The 23,749-nt window shown below is 48.1% G+C and overlaps 1 protein-coding gene across 1 annotated transcript; it reads left to right on the top strand.

Moving 5' to 3' along the window:
• The first annotated feature begins 21,132 nt into the window (after window positions 1-21,132).
• LOC124685017 (calcium-dependent protein kinase 26-like) lies at window positions 21,133-23,573 on the top strand. The gene is made up of 3 exons (XM_047219289.1): window positions 21,133-21,736; window positions 21,834-22,130; window positions 22,744-23,573. The coding sequence occupies exons 1-3, from the start codon at window positions 21,172-21,174 to the stop codon at window positions 23,412-23,414; spliced, it is 1,533 nt and encodes a 510-aa protein (XP_047075245.1). The 5' UTR covers window positions 21,133-21,171; the 3' UTR covers window positions 23,415-23,573.
• The last annotated feature ends 176 nt before the right edge of the window (window positions 23,574-23,749 follow it).

Raw genomic sequence — 23,749 nt, 5'->3', positions numbered from 1 at the left:
TACTGGTGTTCCTCCGACAGCAGATGTCGGTGCACTGCTAGATGCAGTAAGTGGCTATGACACCCGCATTGCGCGGAGGATCCGTCACGAAGAATTCTACGACAAGGTGGTTCTCCCAGCGGACGAGCCCCTTGAAGCCGAACTTCAAAAAGAGCGTGACGCGGAAGCCCAACCTGCGGAATCCGGAACTCAGTTTACCTGGACCAGCTCCAAGGATGCTCCCCAAGAGGAACCCAAGTCCAGCGCTGCAACTTCTGAAGAAGAAGAAGAGAGCGAGGAAGATGTATCGTCTCCGGCTGAGGACGCCAAGGGGAAAGATCCAGAGGGCAATGCTTCTCCGTCCAAGGCGGAGTGAAAACTTTTATGTCCTGCGGGAGAAAATAATGCATCATTTTGGCCCCAGCGAGGGTTTGTAATATAACTTCAATTCTTAAGTAGTTAGGGACGAAACAAGCATGCATGCGTGGGCGGAAAATACTTATCCTGCTATCCGTTTTAAGATTATTTGCATGTGTTGTTTCTTGAAAGCAAGTGCTGGTTTTATAATTTCCGGCTTGCCCACTTGACCTTCCACGAGCCGGAAAACCCGTGCCGGAAACGCTCGCCAGCGGCGACGAAGCCCAATGGCGATCCGTCAATAACCGCGGAAACAAGCCCCCAGCCCAAGTGCCGGAAATCGCTACCAGGAATCCATGGGTTTGCAACAGAAAAATTTTCGCCAGAAAACTTAAGCTTACGTCCTAAAGGACGATTTTGAAAATCACAACTTTCATACACGCCTAGGCGGAAAGATCCAGCTCTGTGGTTTTAGTCGGAAAAAACATACACGATCCAGAAATGAAAAATTAAAGGAGGTAAAAGACTCTAAGAGTGAACCAAAAGCTTTATTTCATTGATCATGTATCATAGATATTACAAGGTATGTAATGCGTAAAGCGCTAAGTGTGGACCTCGTCCTCCGGCAACTTTCGATCAATAAGATAATCCAGAAACGGCTGAGTCCAGGCCGGAATGATTGCCATCACTTCCTTAGCCGGAGAAACTGCCAGGTCGGGATTTTCCGGGTTTGCACCCTTCACTGAGGGTACTCGTAGATGCTCGAGGAAAATTCCAGGCGGAATTGGTTTCCTGCCGGATCCGAGCTTGGACAGCATGTCTGCTGCTGTGTTATCGTCTCTCCTGACGTACTTGACTTCGTATCCGAGGAAGCACTTGGCGATCTCGTCCACTTCGTCTCTGTAAGCCGCCATGACGGAGTTTCTGGCGTTCCAGGTTCCGGCTACTTGTTGTGCCACCAGGTCGGAATCTCCGCAGCATATGATGCGTTTGATCCCAATTTCCTTCGCGATGCGCAGACCATGTAGTAGAGCCTCGTATTCCGCCATATTGTTGGTAGCTTCGAAGTGAATCTGCAGAACGTACTGCAGTTCTTCTCCGGTAGGTGACTTCAGGGTAACTCCAGCCCCCGAGCCTTGATGTTGCTTGGATCCGTCAAAGTGCATGACCCAGGCTTCAGGTTCCGGCACAGGTGTGCCCTCCGGTGCTTCAGTCCAATCTGCGATGAAATCCGCTAGAACTTGAGACTTGATTGCAGTTCGAGCTTCGTAGTTGATGTCAAAGGCCGATAATTCAATGCCCCATTTTGCTACGCGCCCTGTTGATGTCTACGGGTGCTTCTATTCTTGTAGACAGTGTTGGGCCTCCAAGAGCAGAGGTTTGTTGAACAGCAGCAAGTTTCCCTTAAGTGCATTACCCAAGGTTTATCGAACTCAGGGAGGAAGAGGTCAAAGATATCCCTCTCATGCAACCCTGCAACCACAAAGCAAGAAGTCTCTTGTGTCCCCAACACACCTAATAGGTGCACTAGTTCGGCGAAGAGATAATGAAATACAAGTGGTATGAATGAATACGAGCAGTAGTACGGCGCCGAAAAATAGCTCGCCGGCGTGCGGTTGATGGTAGTAATATTGCGAGGAAGTAAACATGCGGTAGTAACGCAGCGAGTAGTAATTCGAGTAAAACGAGTAAACAAGCAGCGATAGCGATATTTAGGAACAAGGCCTAGGGATTAGACTTTCACTAGTGGACACTCTCAACATTGATCACATAACGGAATAGATAAATGCATACTCTACACTCTCTTGTTGGATGATGAACACATTGCGTAGGATTACACGAACCCTCAATGCCGGAGTTAACAAGCTCCACAATTCAATGTTCATATTTAAATAACCTTAGAGTGCATGAAAGATCGAAACGACTAAACCAAGTACTAACATAGCATGCACACTGTCACCTTCATGCTTATGTAGGAGGAATAATACACATCAATACTATCATAGCAATAGTTAACTTCGCAATCTACAAGAGATCATGATCATAGCATAAACCAAGTACTAACACGGATGCACACACTCGTCACCATTACATCGTGCGGGAGGAATAAAACTACTTTAATAACATTGCTAGAGTAGCACATAGATAAATTGTGATACAAAACACATTGCAATCATAAAGAGATATAAATAAGCACTTCACTATGCCATTCATAACGGTGAATAAGTATTCACGTGAAATATAGCCTAAGAGACCCACACGGTGCACACACTCTGTCACCTTTACACACGTGGGACAAGGAGTCTCCGGAGATCACATAAGTAAAACTCACTTGACTAGCATAATGACATCTAGATTACAAGCATCATCATATGAATCTCAATCATGTAAGGCAGCTCATGAGATTATTGTATTGAAGTACATAGGAGAGAGATGAACCACATAGCTACGGTACAGCCCCGAGCCTCGATGGAGAACTACTCCCTCCTCATGGGAGCAGCAGCGGTGATGAAGATGGCGGTGGAGATGGCAGCGGTGTCGATGGAGAAGCCTTCCGGGGGCACTTCCCGTCCGGCGAGGTGTCGGAACAGAGACTCCTGTCCCCCAGATCTTGGCTTCGCGATGGCGGCGGCTCTGGAAGGTTTCGCGTACCGTGGCTTCCTCCGTCGGTGTTTTTAGGTCAGGGACGATTAAATAGGCGAAGAGATGGAGTCGGAGGGGCCACGGGGTGCCCACACCACAGGGGGGCGCGCCCCCCCTGGGCCGCGCCGGGGTGTGGTGTGGGGCCCCCCTGGCTCCCCTCTCGTCCTTCTCCGGTGCTCTGGAAGCTTCCGGGAATTATAAGGTCCTCGGTCTTGATTTCGTCCGATTCCGAAAATATTTCTTTACTAGGATTTCGAAACCAAAAACAGCAGAAAACAGACAGCGGCCTTTCGGCATCTCGTCAATAGGTTAGTTCCGGAAAATGCACAAATATGACATAAAGTGTGCATAAAACATGTAGGTATCATCAATAAAGTAGCATGGAACATAAGAAATTATCGATACGTTGGAGACGTATCGGCATCCCTAAGCTTAGTTACTGCTCGTCCCGAGCGAGGTAAAACGATAACAAAGATAATTTCTGAAGTGACATGCCATCATAATCTTGATCATACTATTTGTAAACATATGTAATGAATGCAGCGATCAAAACAATGGTAATGATATGAGTAAACAACTGAATCATAAAGCAAAGGCTTTTCATGAATAGTACTTCAAGACAAGCATAGATAAGTCTTGCATAAGAGTTAACTCATAAAGCAATAAATCAAAGTAAAGGTATTGAAGCAACACAAAGGAAGATTAAGTTTCAGCGGTTGCTTTCAACTTATAACATGTATATCTCATGGATAGTGTCAACATAGAGCAATATAACAAATGCAATATGCAAGTATGTAGGAATCAATGCACAGTTCACACAAGTGTTTGCTTCTTGAGGTGGAGAGAGATAGGTAAACTGACTCAACAATAAAAGTAAAAGAATGGTCCTTCGAAGAGGAAAGCATCGATTGCTATATTTGTGCTAGAGCTTTTATTTTGAAAACATGAAGAGAGCATAAAAGTAAAGTTTTGAGAGGTGTTTGTTGTTGTCAACGAATGGTAGTGGGCACTCTAACCCCCTTGCCAGACAAACCTTCAAAGAGCGGCTCCCATTTTATTTTATTTTTGGGTGGCACTCCTTCCAACCTTTCTTTCACAAACCATGGCTAACCGAATCCTCGGGTGCTCGCCAACAATCTCATACCATGAAGGAGTGCCTTTTTATTTTAGTTTTAGTATGATGACACTCCTCCCCACCTTTGCTTTCTCAAGCCATGGCTAACCGAATCCTTCGGGTGTCGTCCAACAATCACATACCATGGAGGAGTGTCTATTTTTGTTAATTAATTTGGGATTGGGAATCCCATTGCCAGCTCTTTTTGCAAAATTATTGGATAAGCGGATGAAGCCACTAGTCCATTGGTGAAAGTTGCCCAACAAGATTGAAAGATAAACACCACATACTTCCTCATGAGCTATAAAACATTGACACAAATCAGAGGTGATAAATTTTGAATTGTTTAAAGGTAGCACTCAAGCAATTTACTTTGGAATGGCGGAGAAATACCATGTAGTAGGTAGGTATGGTGGACACAAATGGCATAGTGGTTGGCTCAAGGATTTGGATGCATGAGAAGTATTCCCTCTCGATACAAGGCTTAGGCTAGCAAGGTTTATTTGAAACAAACACAAGGATGAACCGGTGCAGCAAAACTCACATAAAAGACATATTGTAAACATTATAAGACTCTACACCGTCTTCCTTGTTGTTCAAACTCAATACTAGAAATTATCTAGACCTTAGAGAGACCAATTATGCAAATCAAATTTTAGCAAGCTCTATGTATTTCTTCATTAATGGGTGCAAAGTATATGATGCAAGAGCTTAAACATGAGCACAACAATTGCCAAGTATCACATTATCCAAGACATTTTTTAGAATTACTACATGTAGCATTTTCCAATTCCAACCATATAACAATTTAACGAAGAAGAAACTTCGCCTTGAACATTATGAGTAAAGCCTAAGGACATATTTGTCCATATGCAACAGACGGAGCGTGTATCTCTCCCACAAAGTGAATGCTAGGATCCATTTTATTCAAACAAAAACAAAAACAAAAACAAACCGACGCTCCAAGTAAAGAACACAAGATGTGACTCGAATAAAAATATAGTTTCGGGGGAGGAACTCGATGATGTTGTCGATGAAGAAGGGGATGCCTTGGGCATCCCCAAGCTTAGACGCTTGAGTCTTCTTAAAATATGCAGGGATGAACCACGGGGCATCCCCAAGCTTAGAGCTTTCACTCCTCTTGATCATAGTATATCATACTCCTCTCTTGACCCTTGAAAACTTCCTTCACACCAAACTTCAAGCAAACTCATTAGAGGGTTAGTGCACAATTAATAATTCACACATTCGGAGGTGACACAAACATTCTTTTCACTTCCGGACATTGCATAAAGCTCATCTGGACATTAGTGGATCAAAGAAATTCATCCAACATAGCAAAAGAGGCAATGCGAAATAAAAGGCGAGAATCTGTCAAAAACAGAACAGTCCGTAAAGACAAATTTTAAAATGGCACCAGACTTGCTCAAATGGAAAAACTCAAAACTAATGAAAGTTGCATACATATCTGAGGATCACGCTCGTAAATTGGCAGATTTTTTCGAATTTCTACAGAGGCCTGTGCCCAGATTCGTGACAGACAGCAATGCTGTTTCGCGCAGACGATCCCAAATATAACATCAACTTTAACATAGAAACTTTACTTGGCACAAAAACATGATAAGGAGAGGTTGCTACAGTAGTAAACAACTTCCAAGACTCAACAAAACAAAAATTGCTGTAGTAAAATAAACACATGGGTTATCTCCCAAGAAGTTCTTTCTTTATAGCCATTAAGATGGGCTCAGCAGTTTTAATGATGCTCTCATGAAAATAGACAATGAAGCAAAAGAGAACATCAAGAAGAAATTTCAAAACACATTTAAGCCTAACATGCTTCCTATGCATAGGAATCTTGTAAATAAACAAGTTCATGAAGAGCAAAGTAACAAGCATAGGAAGATAAAACAAGTAATTACTTTCAGTAGCAACATGAGCAAACTCAACAATATAACTATCACATAAAGCATTCTTATCATGAGTCTCATGCATAAAATAATTACTACTCCCAACATAAGCATAGTCATTCTTATTAATTGTAGTGGGAGCAAATTCAACAAAGTAGCTATCAAATATAGGAGGTATATTGTAATCATAATCAAATTTATCCTCCATAACAGGTGGTAACAAAAGACTACTATCATTATAATCATCATAAATGGGAGGCAAAGTATCATCAAAGTAAATTTTCTCCTCAATGCTTGGGGGCCTAAAAATATCATGCTCATCAAAGCCAGCTTCCCCAAGCTTAGAATTTTCCATAGCATTAGCAACAATAGTGTTCAAAGCATTCATATTAATATGTTCCATGGTTTTTTTAATTTTCGCATCAAACCATCCATGTCTTAAATCAGGAAATAGAATAAAAAGGTCATTGTTGTCCATTATGCCTAACTAGTGTAAACAAGAAACCAAATGTCGCAATTGCAGAGCCTAAAGGAAATAGCTTCGAGCACACACACAATGGCGCCAGAAAAGTACTGTTACCTGGAACCGAAGTATGAGTGCCTTTTACCTTTCCTCCTCGGCAACGGCGCCAGAAAAGTGCTTGATGTCTACGGGTGCTTCTATTCTTGTAGACAGTGTTGGGCCTCCAAGAGCAGAGGTTTGTAGAACAGCAGCAAGTTTCCCTTAAGTGGATTACCCAAGGTTTATCGAACTCGGGGAGGAAGAGGTCAAAGATATCCCTCTCATGCAACCCCGCAACCACAAAGCAAGAAGTCTCTTGTGTCCCCAACACACCTAATAGATGCACTAGTTCGGCGAAGAGATAGTGAAATACAAGTGGTATGAATGAATACGAGCGGTAGTACGGCGCGGAAAATAGCTCGGCTGGCGTGCGGTTGATGGTAGTAATATTGCAGGAAGTAAACATGCGTAGTAACGCAGCGAGTAGTAATTCGAGTAAAACGAGTAAACAAGCGAGCGATAGCGATATTTAGGAACAAGGCCTAGGGATTAGACTTTCACTAGTGGACACTCTCAACATTGATCACATAACAGAATAGATAAATGCATACTCTACACTCTCTTGTTGGATGATGAACACATTGCGTAGGATTACACGAACCCTCAATGCCGGAGTTAACAAGCTCCACAATTTAATGTTCATATTTAAATAACCTTAGAGTGCATGAAAGATCGAAACGACTAAACCAAGTACTAACATAGCATGCACACTCGTCACCTTCATGCTTATGTAGGAGGAATAATACACATCAATACTATCATAGCAATAGTTAACTTCGCAATCTACAAGAGATCATGATCATAGCATAAACCAAGTACTAACACGGATGCACACACTTGTCACCATTACATCGTGCGGGAGGAATAAAACTACTTTAATAACATTGCTAGAGTAGCACATAGATAAATTGTGATACAAAACACATTGCAATCATAAAGAGATATAAATAAGCACTTCACTATGCCATTCATAACGGTGAATAAGTATTCTGTGAAATATAGCCTAAGAGACCCACACGGTGCACACACTCTGTCACCTTTACACACGTGGGACAAGGAGTCTCCGGAGATCACATAAGTAAAACTCACTTGACTAGCATAATGACATCTAGATTACAAGCATCATCATATGAATCTCAATCATGTAAGGCAGCTCATGAGATTATTGTATTGAAGTACATAGGAGAGAGATGAACCACATAGCTACCGGTACAGCCCCGAGCCTCGATGGAGAACTACTCCCTCCTCATGGGAGCAGCGGCGGTGATGAAGATGGCGGTGGAGATGGCAGCGGTGTCGATGGAGAAGCCTTCCGGGGCACTTCCCGTCCGGCGAGGTGCCGGAACGAGACTCTGTCCCCCGGATCTTGGCTTCGCGATGGCGGCGGCTCCGGAAGGTTTCGCGTACCGTGGCTTCCTCCGTCGGTGTTTTTAGGTCGGGGACGATTAAATAGGCGAAGAGATGGAGTCGGAGGGGCCACGGGGTGCCCACACCACGAGGGCGCGCCCCCACGGGCCGCGCCGGGTGTGGTGTGGGGCCCCCGGCTCCCTCTCGTCCTTCTCCGGTGCTCCGGAAGCTTCGGGAATTATAAGGTCCTCGGTCTTGATTTCGTCCGATTCCGAAAATATTTCTTTACTAGGATTTCTGAAACCAAAAACAGCAGAAAACAGCAACTGGCCTTTCGGCATCTCGTCAATAGGTTAGTTCCATAAAATGCACAAATATGACATAAAGTGTGCATAAAACATGTAGGTATCATCAATAAAGTAGCATGGAACATAAGAAATTATCGATACGTTGGAGACGTATCACCTGTTGCGTCGGAGTTGTTGATGATCGTTGCCAGGGGAGCCTTGCTCACCACTGTCATTGGGTGCTCCTGGAAGTAGTGTCTCAGCTTCCGGCTGCCTAGGAAGACTCCGTATGCCAGCTTCTGAAAGTGAGGGTACCTCTGCTTGGATTCCGTCAAGACTTCGCTAATGTAATAGACAGGCCTTTGGACTCCGTGCTCATATCCTTCTTCCTTTCGCACCACCACGATTACGAGGCTGATAACTTTGTTGGTAGCCGCCATGTAGAGGAGCATAGGCTCTGACTCACCTGGAGCTGCCGGTATAGGTGGGGAGGAGAGTATGTTCTTCAACTCTCGAAGTGCTTCGTCTCGTCGCCTCATCCCGGACAAATTTGTCCGTTTTCTTCAGCAGCTTGTATAGAGGTAAGGCTTTCTCGCCAAGACGGCTAACAAATCTACTGATTGCCGCAACGCAACCAGTTAATCGTTGCACATCTTTGAGACAAGTTGGTCTTTTGATGTTCAGGATAGCCTTGATTTTTCCGGGTTAACTTCGATGCCCCTGTGAGAAACAATGAAGCCAAGGAGTTTTCCTGCTGGTACGCCAAAGACGCACTTCAGCGGATTTAACATCATCTTTTACCGTCGGAGATTATCAAAGGTTTCCTTAAGGTCGCTCAGCAGGTCGGATCCATTTCGGGTCATGACCGCGATGTCGTCGACGTAGGCGTGCACGTTCCGGCCAATTTGGTCCTTCAGGCACCGCTGCATCGTACGTTGGTATGTGGCACCTGCGTTTTTCAAGCCGAAAGGCATGGTAACATAGCAGTATGTGCCAAAGGGTGTGATGAAAGAGGTCGCCTTTTGGTCAGACTCCTTCATCAGGATCTGATGATACCCGGAATATGCGTCAAGAAAACACAGAAGTTCCGCCCTCGCCGTCGAATCAATGACTTGGTCAATGCGCGGCAAAGGGAACGGATCTTTCGGACAATGCTTATTCACGCCGGAGTAATCGATGCACATTCTTAGTATTTCAGAATTCTTTTTGGGTACAAGGACGGGGTTTGCGACCCAATCAGTATGGATAACTTCTACTACAAAACCTGCCTCTAGTAACTTTGCTAATTCCATTCCTATGGCGCGGCGCTTCTTGTCTCCAAAGCGTCGCATAGCTTGCTTCACCGGTTTTGCACCCGGATTTATATTGAGGTAGTGCTCGGCGAGTTCCCTTGGTACTCCGGACATGTCAGAAGGTTGCCATGCGAAGATATCCATGTTAGCTCTGAGGAACTCGACGAGCGCGCTTTCCTATTTGGGGTCCATGTTGGCTCCGACTGAAACCTGCTTGGAGTTGTCACCTTCAACGAGGTCATGCTTCTTGGTTTCTATCACGGCCTTGAATGAGGTCTTCTGTTCGGAGATCTGCTTCTTGGTGGTCTGCATCTCAGTCGGATCCACCGCGGCTCTGTAGCCTTGCAGCTCCTCTCCAGATATGACGGATTACGCAAAGGCGGCCTCGCCTTCCTCGCGAGTCCCTAGCTTTCTTGTAGTCTCCGGACACGGTGATCATACCGTTAGGGCCCGGAATCTTGAGCTTGTTGTAGATGTAGCATGCCCTGGCGTGGAACTTGTGGTAGGTGGGCCTGCCGAAGATCACGTGGTAGGAGCTTTTGAAGGGCACTACTTCAAACGTGATCATCTCTTCGCGGTAGTTGTTCACATTGCCGAAGGCCACGGGAAGTTTGATGCTGCCCGAGAGAGTTTGCCTTCTTACCCGGAACCACACCATGAAATTCAGTGGTGCTGTGTTTGAGTTGTTCCTTGGTGAGGTTCATCTTCTCCAGGGTCTCCAGGTACATGATGTTCAGGCTAGCTCCTCCGTCCATAAGACACTTGGAGAAGTCATACCCGTCTATGCGGGGACTTACAACCAGAGCGTAGCACTCTTTGGGGATGACGGCCAGGTGATCCGACCTGTCAAAGGTAGAGGCTTTCTCCGACCACTTGACATACTGCGGCATAGCCGGAACTGTGGCGTTCAAGATCCGGAGCGCTGATTTTTTCGCGCGGACAGTTGGGGTTCCGAGGAAGGTGTGGTAAGTTCCGACACTCTTCTTGCCAAAGGGGTTAGACTTGTTAGCTGCGGTACCCTCCTTGGGTTCCGGCGAAGCGTCATCCTCATCCATGGCCTCGGAACTGTCCTCCTCTTTGTCCTTGTTCTTGCCCTTGCCTCCTTTGCCGCGCGGGCGGTGCTTCCGGGCTCGCTTGTATCCTGCCTCCGGGTCGTTCTTCGGATCGTTGACCCACTTGCGGTTGCGATTGGTATGGGTGGATTTGCCCGTAGCCGGATCCGGATGGGCCGAGCACGGCATATCCCTGTATTCTTCGTACGTTTGGGGGGCGCGGGATCCGGCTGCGGTGACCTCGTCAGCGCGCTGTTGGCCCCTGCCTGCTCCGCCTCCACGTCCGCGGCCTCTTCCGCCTCCTGAACCTCCGCGTTGGAACGTCATGGCGACCATGTCGGATCCTCCGCCCTTCTGGTCTTCAGGGGGGGTTCTTCCGCTTATTGCTGTTGCCGACGCCGTTATCACGGTTTTTCTTTTGTTGGTGCAGGGGTATGGATGTAGCTGCGAGATCTCCGCCTGCGTCGTCATCGGCGGCAGTGTGATCACTGGCGATGTTTATCATCTCATCAAGAGTGAGCTTGTTTGCGTTCACCAGGCAAGTAAGTTTGTGGCGCAGCAGCCCCCCGCGCTGCAAACCACCAATGAAGGCGTGCATTGCTGTGCGGTTATCTACGTTCTCGCACTCGTTTCTGGTTGCCAACCATCGGGTGAGGAAGCTCCTGGATGTTTCACCCTTCTTCTGGATGCAAGCTTGAAGATCGCTGGTGGTGGCCGGTCTCTTGTAGGTGCCCCTGAAGTGGTTCTCGAAAGCCTTCTTCAGGTCCAACCAGCAAAAGATAGTGTTTTCCTCAAGGTCACTGAGCCAAACACGAGCTGGACCAATAAGGTACAACTGGAGCATGCGGCATGCTATATTCGGGGTTCCTCCGGCGAAGGTTACTGCATTGTAGTAATCCTCAATCCAGGTATCCGACCTCTTGCTGCCATCATAATGCTTCAGGTTTCCTGGTAGCTTAAGGTTCAAGCTTCTTGGCTTTGGTTCCTCTCGGATCATCTGGCCAAAGCACCTTGGACCAATGTAGTCGGATCAGTACTCGTTGAGGCGCTCCCGGGCATCGCAGGGACCGCCGCCAGGTGATCTTGAGCGGGAGCGGGATCTCCGGCCTCTGCCTCCGCCTCCACCTCCGCCTCCACTGGGTGGTGGCGAGGGAGATCTGCGAGGGGGCCTGTAAGATGATCTTCCGCCTTCGGACTCTCGGCGTGGTTCTCGCGGCTGGCTCCGGCTCCGGTGACTCCCTTCTTCTTGGTGGTGATCGCCTCCGTCGTTCCGGCTCCTGCGTGGCTCAGGTGCGCGCTCTTCGTTCCGGCTCCTCCTTGGTTCTGGCTCGCGTCCTTGGCTTCTGCGAGGCTCAGGCTCGCGTTCTTGGTTCCGACGAGGCTCAGGCTCGCGGTCTTGGTTCCGGCTTCTGCGTGGTTCGGCGTACGCTCCTCGCTCCTGTCCCTAGGGGGCGGCATGTTGTCGCGGATGTTGATTCCACCTGGCCCATGGGGCCTGGTGTTTCCGGCGGGACTGCGACGTCGAGGAGGTAGCGGAGGACGCGAAGCTCGGGGTGGCGGTGATGGAACACGATACTTGTCTCTGCCAGTATACATCGGGTCCTTTCCTTTTGCCGGATTTTTCGGGGTTGAATCCGAGGACACCGGGATTGGATTCGGATGTTCTCTGACTTTCCTCCTGCGCTCCGTGGATCCGGTGCGTGACTCGCCATCACGGTGTTGACCTGCTGTGGCGTCCTTCTGCGCGGTGGATATGCGGTGCTCCGGATTGGATTCCAACTCCGCGCGAAGTGTCCGCCTTGCTCTGTTCGCTGCATTGCTGAGGCAACGAGCTTCGGACGTAGTTGATGTCAATCTCCTCGTCCTTCTTTTTCAGAGCTCCGCAGCCTTCTTCATGTTATCCTTTGGGGTTGCGAGCGGTCGTTGTTCCGTGGGTGTTGCAAAGGTAATCCTGCGGGGAGGGATGGCTTCTCGAGTGATCCTATCGGCCTCCGCTCGCGCGAGGCTATCCTTTTCTCCCACTCCTTTCGGAGTCCCTTGGCTGTCGCCATCATTTCGTCGACTTCGCGATCCTTTTTAGGGAGTAGTCCACAAAATTTGCAGCTAAGGTTCTTTCTTCCAAGCATTGCGGCTGCGGTCTCGGCAAACTTCCGAGCTGTTGCCGGCATCTCCTGCCGTTTGGCTTCTAAGGCCTCCGGGTCCGCAGCCTCCTCGGGAGTTATTGGTTTGTTGAGAATATCGATCGCGCGACTAAATCCATGCGCGCTTGCTCGACCATCTCTTCTGGTGACAGGACATCCTTTTGTGGTCGTGTCCGACCTAAGGGAGGCCTTACGTTGGATGGTCCTGGGCCGGAGTTGGAGGCTTCGTCTTCCGTTTCCTGCTGATCCAGCGGTGCTACGGTTGCTAGAACCTGCATCGGCTGGGCGGATTCTACTTCAGCTTGCTCACCGCCTCCGAGTTCCTCGAGCTTGCGGTTGAATTCCTCTGTATTCATGGATGAGGCGCCGTCAGCCTCTTCCCCGATCTCGAGCTCCTTCGTCAAGCGATTGTATTCTTCTGTGCCTATTGAGGAGGCATCGTCGGAATTTGGGCTCAAGTTACCGAGGATTGATTCCTCAGGGTTTCCGGCTTCCTCTTGCCCCGGGGCGTCGCTGTCTCCGACTGCTTCTGGCAGATCCGGAGCAACGTTGTTTCCGGGTGCCTCAACCTGCAAAGGATCGGCCTCGTCCTGGTGGAGGACGTCTCCTGCGGTATGGGCCAAGAAGTGCATGAAGTGACACCTTTGCTTTTCTAACACCTGGGAGACCCAGGCGGATCTGCATTGGTCTTCCACCGTTTTCTCCTGCTCAGGGGCGGATTGGGTGGGCTTTGATTTTTCCTGATCTAAGGCGGAACCTTCCTTAGGAAGCTCCTGCGACTCAGATCGGATTTTCGCGACGGTGTCCAGCTCAGCGGCGGACGCGTCAGTGTTACTTACCAGTGCGTTTCCGTCGGAATCGACGGTCTCGCCGATGAAGATATGGATTCCGCCGATTGGGACGATGGAGAGATTGACGGGGTTTGACCTAGCCGGAATCCAGAGTTCGTCCGGAGGGACGATCGGAAAATTCCCGGCGTAGAGTACGCGCCCCACAGCGATCGAGTCGTCGTAGCTTCCCATGGCGGAGCCCTCCCGGTTCCGGCCTCCGGACGCCTCGAGGCCCCACGGTGGGCGCCAAGCTGTCGTTGCCTATTCGACGGTACCCCGAAGGAGGGATCCTCACGAGGGGAGAAGAAGTAGGGGCCATAGGGCGGAGTGCACACGGGACGGTGGTACGCGAGTTACCTAGCTTCGGAACACCCGCACGATGACGGGGCCTACTCGCTGCTTGTCCGGAATTATCCGGGCGCTTGCGCGTTGTTACAATGGTTGTGGTTGTGCCTCTAGGGCTCCCGAGGATCCGGCTTATAAAGGCGCACGGATCTAGGGTTTACATGGAGAGTCCTAGCCGGAATACAAGTTGCCTAACTACGGTACAATATCTTGCCGTGTACGTCAAGGATCCGCCTTCCTCATGGTCGTGCTGGATCCGGATACTTTATGGGCTTCCACGGATCCGGCCTTCTTCGTAGGTCGGTTAGGATCCGGCTCCATGTTCCTGGGCTGGACTTCATCCTTCATGATCAACAGCAATCGGGCCGCCCGATGGGCCCCATGCCACCATCACCGTCTGTGGGCCACCCGGGCTTGCCGGATCTAGGCCATGTCGTTGATATACCCATAAAGTATACCCACAACAGCATGGGAGGACCAAGCTATGGAGGAGTGTTTGGAGGGACCATGAGAGGCTCCGTGAGTGGTGTGTATGGGAGTATGGGAGCACCACCGGGAGGCTTCGTGTCTTCCATGAATGCTACTATTCCTCCTTCAACCCAAGATGACGAGGAGGAAGAAGAAGGTGTTGACTTGGAAAATGCGGAAGTGTGATATGCATTTGTGATATGCATTGTTCCACTTTGTCCATTTGAACCATATGTCGTGTGTCATTGTTGAACTACGTCATTTTGTGTGTCCTTGTTGAACTATGTGATGTTGTTGCACTTTGTGTCATTTGTTTCATGAATTGTGAATGCAATTTATGTGTGTTTATTTGATCTTTGTGAATGCAAAATAGTCTAGAAATCTGTTTTCCGCGCCCGCGCGCGCTGTATTTTGCCGCGCCTGGCGGAGGACCATTTTTCCTGCGCGCACGCGCTGCATAATAGCGCGTCCGGCGGAGGAAAAAACGGCACAGCGCGCGCTATCTGTTTACCGCGCGCAGATTCTTAGTTTTAGCGCGCCGCGATATAGCGCGCCTGTTGGAGATGCTCTAACGGACGCATAACTTTAGCTGGTTTCGAAAAGGTCACGCAGGTAGTTATTTAGCTTAGAGCAGGTCTAACAGGCCCCTTATAACCCGCCCACCCCGTAAAATTCCGGCGACATACGGGGCAGGCGCGGTTTGGGCCGTCTAGCAGGCCCCGTATTCGGGCCGCCCCGTTTCGGCGGAATACGGGGCCCGGGAAATCGGCCCCTCCGCCCACTATTTATGCTGGCCGCGGGGAGCGAGTGAGGGGTTAACCCCTCACTCGCTACCCTAGCTCCGCCGTGCGCCGCCGCCGCCTCCACCCCGCTCCGGCGAGCAATTCCTCCCTCCCCGCGCCGCATTCGACCCCGGCGCCGAGATGGACGCCCGCCGCCGCAGTAGCGCCTCCCGGCGAGCGGATCGAAGCGATCCCGCTCGCCGGACAACGTGGAGGACGCGTGGCGGCTTTTTTGCAAAAGATCCGCCGCCGGCAGCCGCCGCGCGGTCTGCAAGTACGACGACGGGGAGTTCGTGCCGGAGACGCTCGTCGACTTCACGCGGGGCGGCCGCTGGTACCACGAGGACCCGCCGCTCAAGCCGATGAGCGGCCCGAAGTTCTCGGCGTGGCTCGCCGAGTGGGAGCGCCAACGCCGGGTGAACGAGGCGTGGAGGGCGATGATCGGGAGCACCAGCGGCGGAGGTGCCCCGCTCGCCGGCGAGGAGGAGGAGGAAGCCGAGGAGGAGGAGGACCCCGCCTTGTTGAAGGCGATTCAAGACTCCCTCAAGGAAGCCGCGGAGAAGGACAAGGCGGAGGAGGAAGAAAAGGCGGCGGCCATCGCCGCCGTGAAGGAGGCGGAGGCGGAGGCGGAGGCCGATGGGTTCATCATCGACCTCTCCGACTAGAAGTCGCGATCCTATCGCGCATTTTGTATGTATGTAGGTACGTCGATTTCTATGTATGATCGACGAACTATGAATGAAACTTTCCCGCGGTTTTAAATTTACAAATATACGGGGTCAAATACGGGTTCTGCTAGACGGAGCGGTGTCTGATCGACCATTTTTTTTATACGGGGCGAATTTCGAGCGTTATACGGGGCAGAAAAGTAATGGGAGACATGCTCTTACCTGCTCATGTACATCGATCTACCCAAAAGTGGAATTTGTTAGCGACTACGGCCGTGATCGCTTTTGAGGTTGACATCCGAGAATAGGGTAGGCTCGCTGACGCTTCGGGCCCACATGTCCCGAGCACATTTGGCTGGACTCTGCCTACTCCCTCTCCCGGCGATTAAGTTACTTCTAATTTTATCCTAAGTCAATCTCGTCTAAATTTAACTAATTTTTGTAGAAACGAGTACCAACATATGTCTTTTTCGAAACAAGTGGAATACCAACAAATATATTGTCAAATTAATAGATTATGAAATTATATTTTAGGATGAATCTTGTGATATTGATTTAGTCATAATATTGATAAGATTGATTAAATTTTAATAAATTCGATTTAAGAGAAAACTAGAAGTACACTTATCCGCGAACGGAGGAGGTAGCTCGAACATGTGGTCAGCGGTTTCATATCGATTTGGTATATGGTATGTGGTTGATATTATATGAACCCGTAATGAAATGGTATTGTAGACTTTTTACAAAAGGGATTAACCTTGATATAGTTTGATTGAGAAATAGATAAAATAGTAAAAAAAAAATATGTTGGATCTGTGAAGACTGTCTATGAAATAACAAGATTCCATTACAGGTTCATTTAAATTAAATAGATTTCGACGAAATGCCTCATATCCATATAACAAGCTAAATATGAGACCTGATACAAATCGCGATGGACCTTTGACGATGGAATCATGACCTGTGTGCGTACCAGCTCCACTAGACATGCATCTTCGACATCACATGATCCTTCAATTTGTGTGCTTGTAAACCCAATTACATGCCTCGAGGAAGAACAAATCAATCTGGCATATATAGCTTTCCTTGCAAACAAAGCTGGCTACCATGCCGCAAAGACCGGAGTTGGAGGAGTAGTGCGGCTCTACTGATTTGCCAAGAAAGAACAGATACCGGTTCAAGCACATCCGTCAGATTCTACTACTGGTTCTTACGGCTATAAGAGGAACATGACCGTTGCACACAGTCGCAGTAGTAAAACAAGTCATTAGTTAGTTAAAAGATGCATGTGGTGCATGTGCGGTGATCAGTCAACCGTAGCGTCACTAAACCCAAACCCCAAAAGGACAAAACATGGTTCCAAATTTGACATATGAACACCGCATGGTCCAACACAACCGCTACACCCTAATTTTTGTTTGCAAAAGGAGTTTTTTTTTGAAAAAAACAAACAACCATCTATAAACAAACCCTCTTCCTGGGCGGATCTGGCAGGCGTGGAGTTGTACGGATGGTGAATTGGGCACATGAATTTTTGTGAAAAGTAAAATATTTTTATGTTTGATTAATATAAAATATTAATATTTGCAATATTAAATAAATACATGATGAAAATATATTTTATGGTGCATATGCTACCCTCAAGACATACTAAAAACTAAAACCATGATAATTACTGTGATCTTCAAGGCTGCTTCTTCCAGTGTCTACAGATGTCGGAAAAAGTTTAAAGATGTGCTTGCTCTTCTTATTCACAAAACAAAGAAGAAAAGAAGAAGTCTTATCATGGCATAGTTTCTTGGGTGGAAGATTTTAGATAGCTTTCTCTTTTTCTTTGGGCCTAGAGCCTTTTTTTGTGTTGCTCTTCTCAAGCAACTGATTTATTTTGTAGACTTGTTTTTAAACTATATAAATAAAATGAAAAATATAGACTTCTCAAGCAACCCACTGTTTAGCTTCAATTTTTTTATTGTGGAATGGGTGGGTGGGTGGGGGGGGGGGGGGCAATATTGATTTGTATCTAAGTGTCCATGTATTTATCTACAACATTGCTCGGACATTGATATCGTCTACTTTTTCGATAAAGCTTTTTTCCGATAAAGTGATATCGTCAACTATTAAGTAAATTTATACACATTATTCATTAGAATAGTTTTTTCAGATAAAGTGATGTCGTCGATTATTTACTAAATTTATATGGCTTATTCATTAGAACAGATAAAGAAACTAGTACATGTAGGTGGAAGGTGCCGCCTATAGAGAAGGCGAGTTTCTCATCGAAAAATGGGAGAAAAAAGTTGCGGGAGAAGGAGAGAAGAGAAAGGGAAGAACAAGGGGCCGGATGAGGAAGAAATATGAGGCAAAAGAGACGACAGGCAAAAGAGAGGAGTAAAAGCTGTAAGTTTTTTTTTGCATGGGTAAAAGCTGTAAGTTAGAGAAGGCGATAACTGCCTAAACATAAGCTTGAACATTGGTTCTAGCATTTCTTTGTTGACAAGCAGAGCTAGGAAAGCTAGTGTGTATGCCACCTGCCCTTAACTTGCCACCAGGTCACGGGTGAGTGAAGTCACATAGACGTGCAGCAGGTCAACTCCCCTAAAAGGCAGAAGCTGATGCTGAACCTCGCCAGTAATCCCTACACAGCGTACGCTCATCTAACCAGTGAGGACAAACATACCAAACCAGGCAACCACCGTTGACGTGTGTGTGAGCAAGAACGGGGCAGTATAATCTGCTTACTCGGGTGTGGGGCCTGTGGGCCACTAGTTCCGGTGCAGCGTGAATGTATCTACTTTTCCGCGTATAGTATATAGCTCGAAGAAGATTTTTTTTAAAGTTGATCAAATTTAGATAAATTTTATTTTGAACATAGCTAAACGTTGGAAGCAAAGCCCCTGCGCCAGGGCAGCCACACATTGCATCCCATATCCGTAGCTTTTTTTAGGTTGATCCGTAGCTCAATTAACTAGGGACAAGTGCCCTGTGGGCTGTGACACAACTTGTCCAGAACTACCTTTTAAAGCAAGTTCAATAGTAGAGACAGTTGTTTATAACATTCTATCATATTATCTAGAGTTAGCTTATAACCAACATGTATGATAGTTAGCTATATGAATGTACTACTTTTTTGGTAAATGACCCACCTTTTACTCTCACAAAGTGTCTAGAAACACGTTTTATAGCTGCTCTTGCATAAGAGCTCACTCCCCCTACTTTTTCATATCTTTGTCCTCCACATATGCAAAATTGCCACATAAGCGGGATATAAGCACACTATTGTACTTGCTCTTAGCCACAACATGTATGCATGTTTCTTCTAGGTTGTATATTAAGGACCTCTCTTGCTTCAGTGTTCCTCATCTTCAAACTTTGGCATGGTAAATGATGAACCATCAAGATTTTTCGATATCCTTTGCCGTCTAAATTATCCATTCAACTTTGGTGGAGCACAAGTCGTAAAGAACATACTAGATACAATTAAATTTAAACAAATCTAAGATATCTTTAATGGAACGGAGGGAGTACTAGTTATTTTGATGATTGGACCTGACTTTGGGCATTCCATCTTTGCATTATTGTATTATTGTGAGAAAGGGAAAAATATTGCAACATGTAAGTGGCTCAAACTCATCCATTAGGTTGTAGTTGCAATTAGAAAATGTTTTAGGTGTAACCATTGTGCAACTAGAGAAAACCACTGTTGCACCCGTACGAAAGGAGTTGAGGTACTTTTCATTGCGAGAATTCACGCAATCCCATACTTATAGAGTCGGCTAACACACTAAGGCTCCTTTGATTCATAGAATTTGTAAAAGAATTGTGTAGAATTTGGATCTTATGGAAATTTTTTCTATATAAGTTGTTTGATTCATCCTATAGAAACTAACCCTATAGGAATCTTGTACTAGTGTAAAGCTTAGACCATCCACTATGTGTGTAAAAAGCGATTCATCTTAGCTTTGGAACCGGTTCAATACATAGCACAACATCGACTCATCCTGTCTGACAAGAAAAGCGACTCAAGTTCTTGGTTCGATTCATTGCAATTAAATAATGGTATCTGTAACGATATGAGCATGCATGTCCAGAAAATGTCAGGTCCGTTCAAGCCAAAAGATTAGAAAGGGAGTAAAAGAACCTTACTTTATCTAAGCTGGACCCCATTGCTAGACTTTGGTGCGGTTCTATACATAGTGGGGATTGGAGATCGATTCAAAGTCTTTTAGAATGAATCGGCACCACATAGTACATGGTCTTATAGGAAAAAACATTAGGTCATACCTAATGAAAAAATTCTTTTACTACAATCAAACACACTCCATCTTCCCATAGGATTCACATAGGCATGGCATCTCAATTCTGTGATTTTTCTATTCATATATTTTTCCTATCCTATGAATCAAAGGAGCCCTAAACATGTACTAAAACCCTACCCAAATATAATAATATAAATAAGTATACAAAGCCAGTCCTTTGGAAATTAAACAAGTGTTAATATAAATAAGTATTCATATGTTTTTCCTATCCTATATAGAGTACTCTATATAGTAATACTCTTCCCTCCTCTAGTCTATTTGAAAAGTGCCCAAACATAATGGAGGGAGTAATAATAATGTACAAAACCAACAACTATTGTTTATTGTGTTGCCTGATGACGGTGATGATTAGCTGCTAATTACAACTGGTCTCCCTTTCTACCTGCTCCTCCCTCTAGTCTAGTCCTAGCTAACTAATCCCCTCCCTATCACAGGTGGGGGCGGCCTCCCCACCAACGGAACAAATCTCTCCCTCCCTCCTCCACTTGCGCGGCCGAGCTGGTGGGAGCTGACCTCGCCTCGCCGCCGGCGACCGCGCCCGCCCGCCCCCTCCGCCGCGCCCCCTCCGCGAGGAGTAAGCGGTAAGTGGCCGGCTTCCTCCCCGCAGCCGTTTCTCCCGGCAAAACACCGCGATTTCCCCGCCGCGGTTCCGGGCCTGCCTCGAGCGAGCAGGTCTGTCCCCGATCTGCGCCGCCTCGACCGCAGCCGACCGAGCTTAGCTCTTGCTGGGGAGCTCGCGGGGTGCGGTTCCCGCGGGGCTCGCGGTGCGAATTTTGAATTTTCGCGGCGGTTTTCTTGGAGGGCCGCGCGGCTCCCGAATCTTTGCTAGGTTTCCTAGAAGCGATTTGCTGGGGTTTGCTACGGAGTTTCGAGAGCTAAAGCTTGTTCTTTTGCTGTTCTTCCTCGCGGCAGATTTAGTGGCCGAGCGAGTGCCCATGGTCATGGAGGAGAGGTGCTAAGGCTGCAAGATTTGGGAGGCCGCAGCGGCCTCGCTCAGGGACGGCGGGAGGATATCGCGGAGGCCTCATCGGGTTCCGGCGGGATTTAGCGGAGGCCTCGCCGGATTCCAGAGCGCCTGGCGATGGCCGCCGCCGCCGACGGAAAGTACAACTCGTACAAGGCGCCGGGGCTGCGGGACGCCATGCTGGAGGCGGCGCACGTCTCGTGCCTCGGGGACCGCTACCGGCTGGGCGAGCAGCTGGGGTGGGGCCAGTTCGGCGTGATCCGGTCGTGCTCCGACATGGTCACCGGCGAGGCGCTGGCCTGCAAGTCCATCGCCAAGGGCCGGCTGGTGTCGCCCGACGACGTGCGGGGCGTCCGGCTCGAGATCGAGGTCATGGCGCGCCTCTCGGGCCACCCCAACGTCGTCGACCTCAAGGCGGTGTACGAGGACGAGGAGTCGGTGCACCTCGTCATGGAGCTCTGCGCCGGCGGGGAGCTCTTCCACCGCCTCCAGGAGCGCGGCTGCTTCCCGGAGCACGAGGCCGCCGCGCTCTTTAGGTACCTCATGGAGGTCGTCGCGCACTGCCACAGCAAGGGCATCGTGCACCGGGACCTCAAGCCAGAGAACATCCTCCTTGTCAGCAAGTCGCCTTCCTCGCCGATCAAACTCGCTGACTTTGGCCTCGCCACCTACACCCAGCCTGGTACATTCTCCACAGTCTGATCACTTCTGTTCCCTGGCTGCAATCCGTTAAGACTGGTGGTCTTTGGAAGCTAAATTTGGGGTGTGGATTTTGTCAGGTCAAAGATTGAGCGGCACCGTGGGAAGCCCGTTTTACATCGCGCCGGAGGTGCTCGCTGGCGGGTACAATGAGGCTGCCGATGTCTGGAGCTCCGGGGTTATACTCTACATCCTCCTGAGTGGAATTCCACCGTTCTGGGGGAAGACCAAATCGAAGATTTTCGAGTGTATCAGGTCGACAGAGCTGCGGTTCCCTTCTGATCCCTGGGACAGGGTTTCGGACTCAGCAAAGGAGCTGATCACCGGGATGCTGCGGCGTGATCCTAGACAAAGGCTCACAGCCGAGCAAGTTCTAGGTGAGACATGAATCATCTTTTCTGAAACAACACAGCGTGACATTCTATTCCTTTCACATATCATTAGCATCATGCACAAACTCAGATGTGACCTTTGATTTTGCACTCCTGTCTACACATTCATGCAACTGAAATGTTGACCAGAATGTAGGGATCAATCAGATTGTTGTTGATTGGTATACAATTGTTTACTTAAAGTTGATTTGCATAAATTAATAAGTCTTCACTGCTAAGTCATGAGCTAGCGCCAGCTAAAGTTCAGTGGCATTCCTAATTTTAAACTGCACGGCTGTGGGGGAAAGGGGAGTTTTTGTTGTAGGATCATGCTTTGTTGTAGGGTCATGCTCTAGACTTCTGGTAGATCCACTATTGTACAAATTAATAAATGTTTTGCTGGCCCTTTATGTATCTTCTTATCAATCATCACATGATTGCTTCTCTGGTGTTGATGATTCATCCCTGTCACCCTTTCGTGGAATCTTGTTTGGCTATCATTGCATCATTTGCAGACCTTAGTACTGTACAAATCAGCTGTTAATTGTTTCCTTTCTCCTAATTGTAATTTACTACTGCTCACCATGTGACTATTGTCTAAACAACTGCTCTTTTGCAGGGCATTCCTGGATACAAGAACACGCTGACGATTCGCGAGAATCCTGCGGCCATTGCCATGAGATTGGCCTCCGGAGGGAGGAACCCGGGTCATGCTCGTTCTCCACGCCGCTGGCGTCACACAGTCGTGATGTGAGCTTCAACACCGGCGTCCCGATCACCTTCCAGAGCCTGTCGGAAGAACCCTGTTCTCCCACATTCGCGTGCAAATCTTCCTTCTCTGCTTTCGCCGCCGCAAGTGCTCCACCTGCGTCTTGCGCAGGTTCTGGGTTCTCATTCAGCGACAGCCCAGAACCTAGGAAGAATGTCGTCTTCCCATTGCCTGTCATGTCGATGCCAAGCTTTTCATTCTTCTGCAGGCTAGGATCTGACGAGACAGGGCCATCGGCGGCGCCAGCCTCAGACGATAAGGGAGCTCCTTGCGACAATGCCACCACTGCCTCTTCTTCATTGGCTTTGAAGAGGACGGCAGAGGCGTCCCTGAGAGGGGTGGCGACGAGGGCAAACCCGTCGTCACGAGGTGCCATCGGCAGTGGCAGGAGGAACCACACTATCGGCTCCAGCGAGCGGGAGCATCCCCTTGACACGATGGTCACCGAGTCGGTGATACGGTGGGCGTCGTGCACGCACCTGTCCACCACTCTCTCACTCCGGGCCTCGCTGGTTTGCTAGCATCTCCCGTAGTGTGTCCCTGGTAGCCGGTGAAGTGAGATGATATGAGAAGAGATGAGATGGGAGATGAGCGTGTCAGTGTCACTTGTAGTAGAATGTAAACTGGACATGATATCTATATATTCTTATATAGTGATATTGTGGTTTTTTCCGTGTCAATTTTGGTGCCTGAATACATGAATTTCGCACAAAAGGGATGAATTCGCGAAGAAATCGTGGCAAGGAAACTGTGTTTTCAAGCCTCCGTAGCTGTAGAATCTGGAGAGAATTGACCAATAAATTTATGAACACGAGAGTTCGAAAGGTTTCTCTTTGTTTTTTTACTTCTAAATAAA

Source organism: Lolium rigidum, chromosome 1, assembly GCF_022539505.1.
Source record: "Lolium rigidum isolate FL_2022 chromosome 1, APGP_CSIRO_Lrig_0.1, whole genome shotgun sequence".
In the NCBI taxonomy this organism is placed as follows: Eukaryota; Viridiplantae; Streptophyta; class Magnoliopsida; order Poales; family Poaceae; genus Lolium; species Lolium rigidum.
Note: the sequence above shows the minus strand (reverse complement) of the source record. Positions and strands in the feature narration are given on the sequence as shown.

Coding starts and splice junctions, on each gene's coding strand:
- LOC124685017 (XM_047219289.1), top strand. CDS start 21,172: ATGGCCGCCGCCGCCGACGGAAAGTACAACTCGTACAAGGCGCCGGGG. Junction 21,737..21,833: donor CGCCACCTACACCCAGCCTG/GTACATTCTCCA, acceptor GGATTTTGTCAG/GTCAAAGATTGAGCGGCACC. Junction 22,131..22,743: donor CACAGCCGAGCAAGTTCTAG/GTGAGACATGAA, acceptor GCTCTTTTGCAG/GGCATTCCTGGATACAAGAA.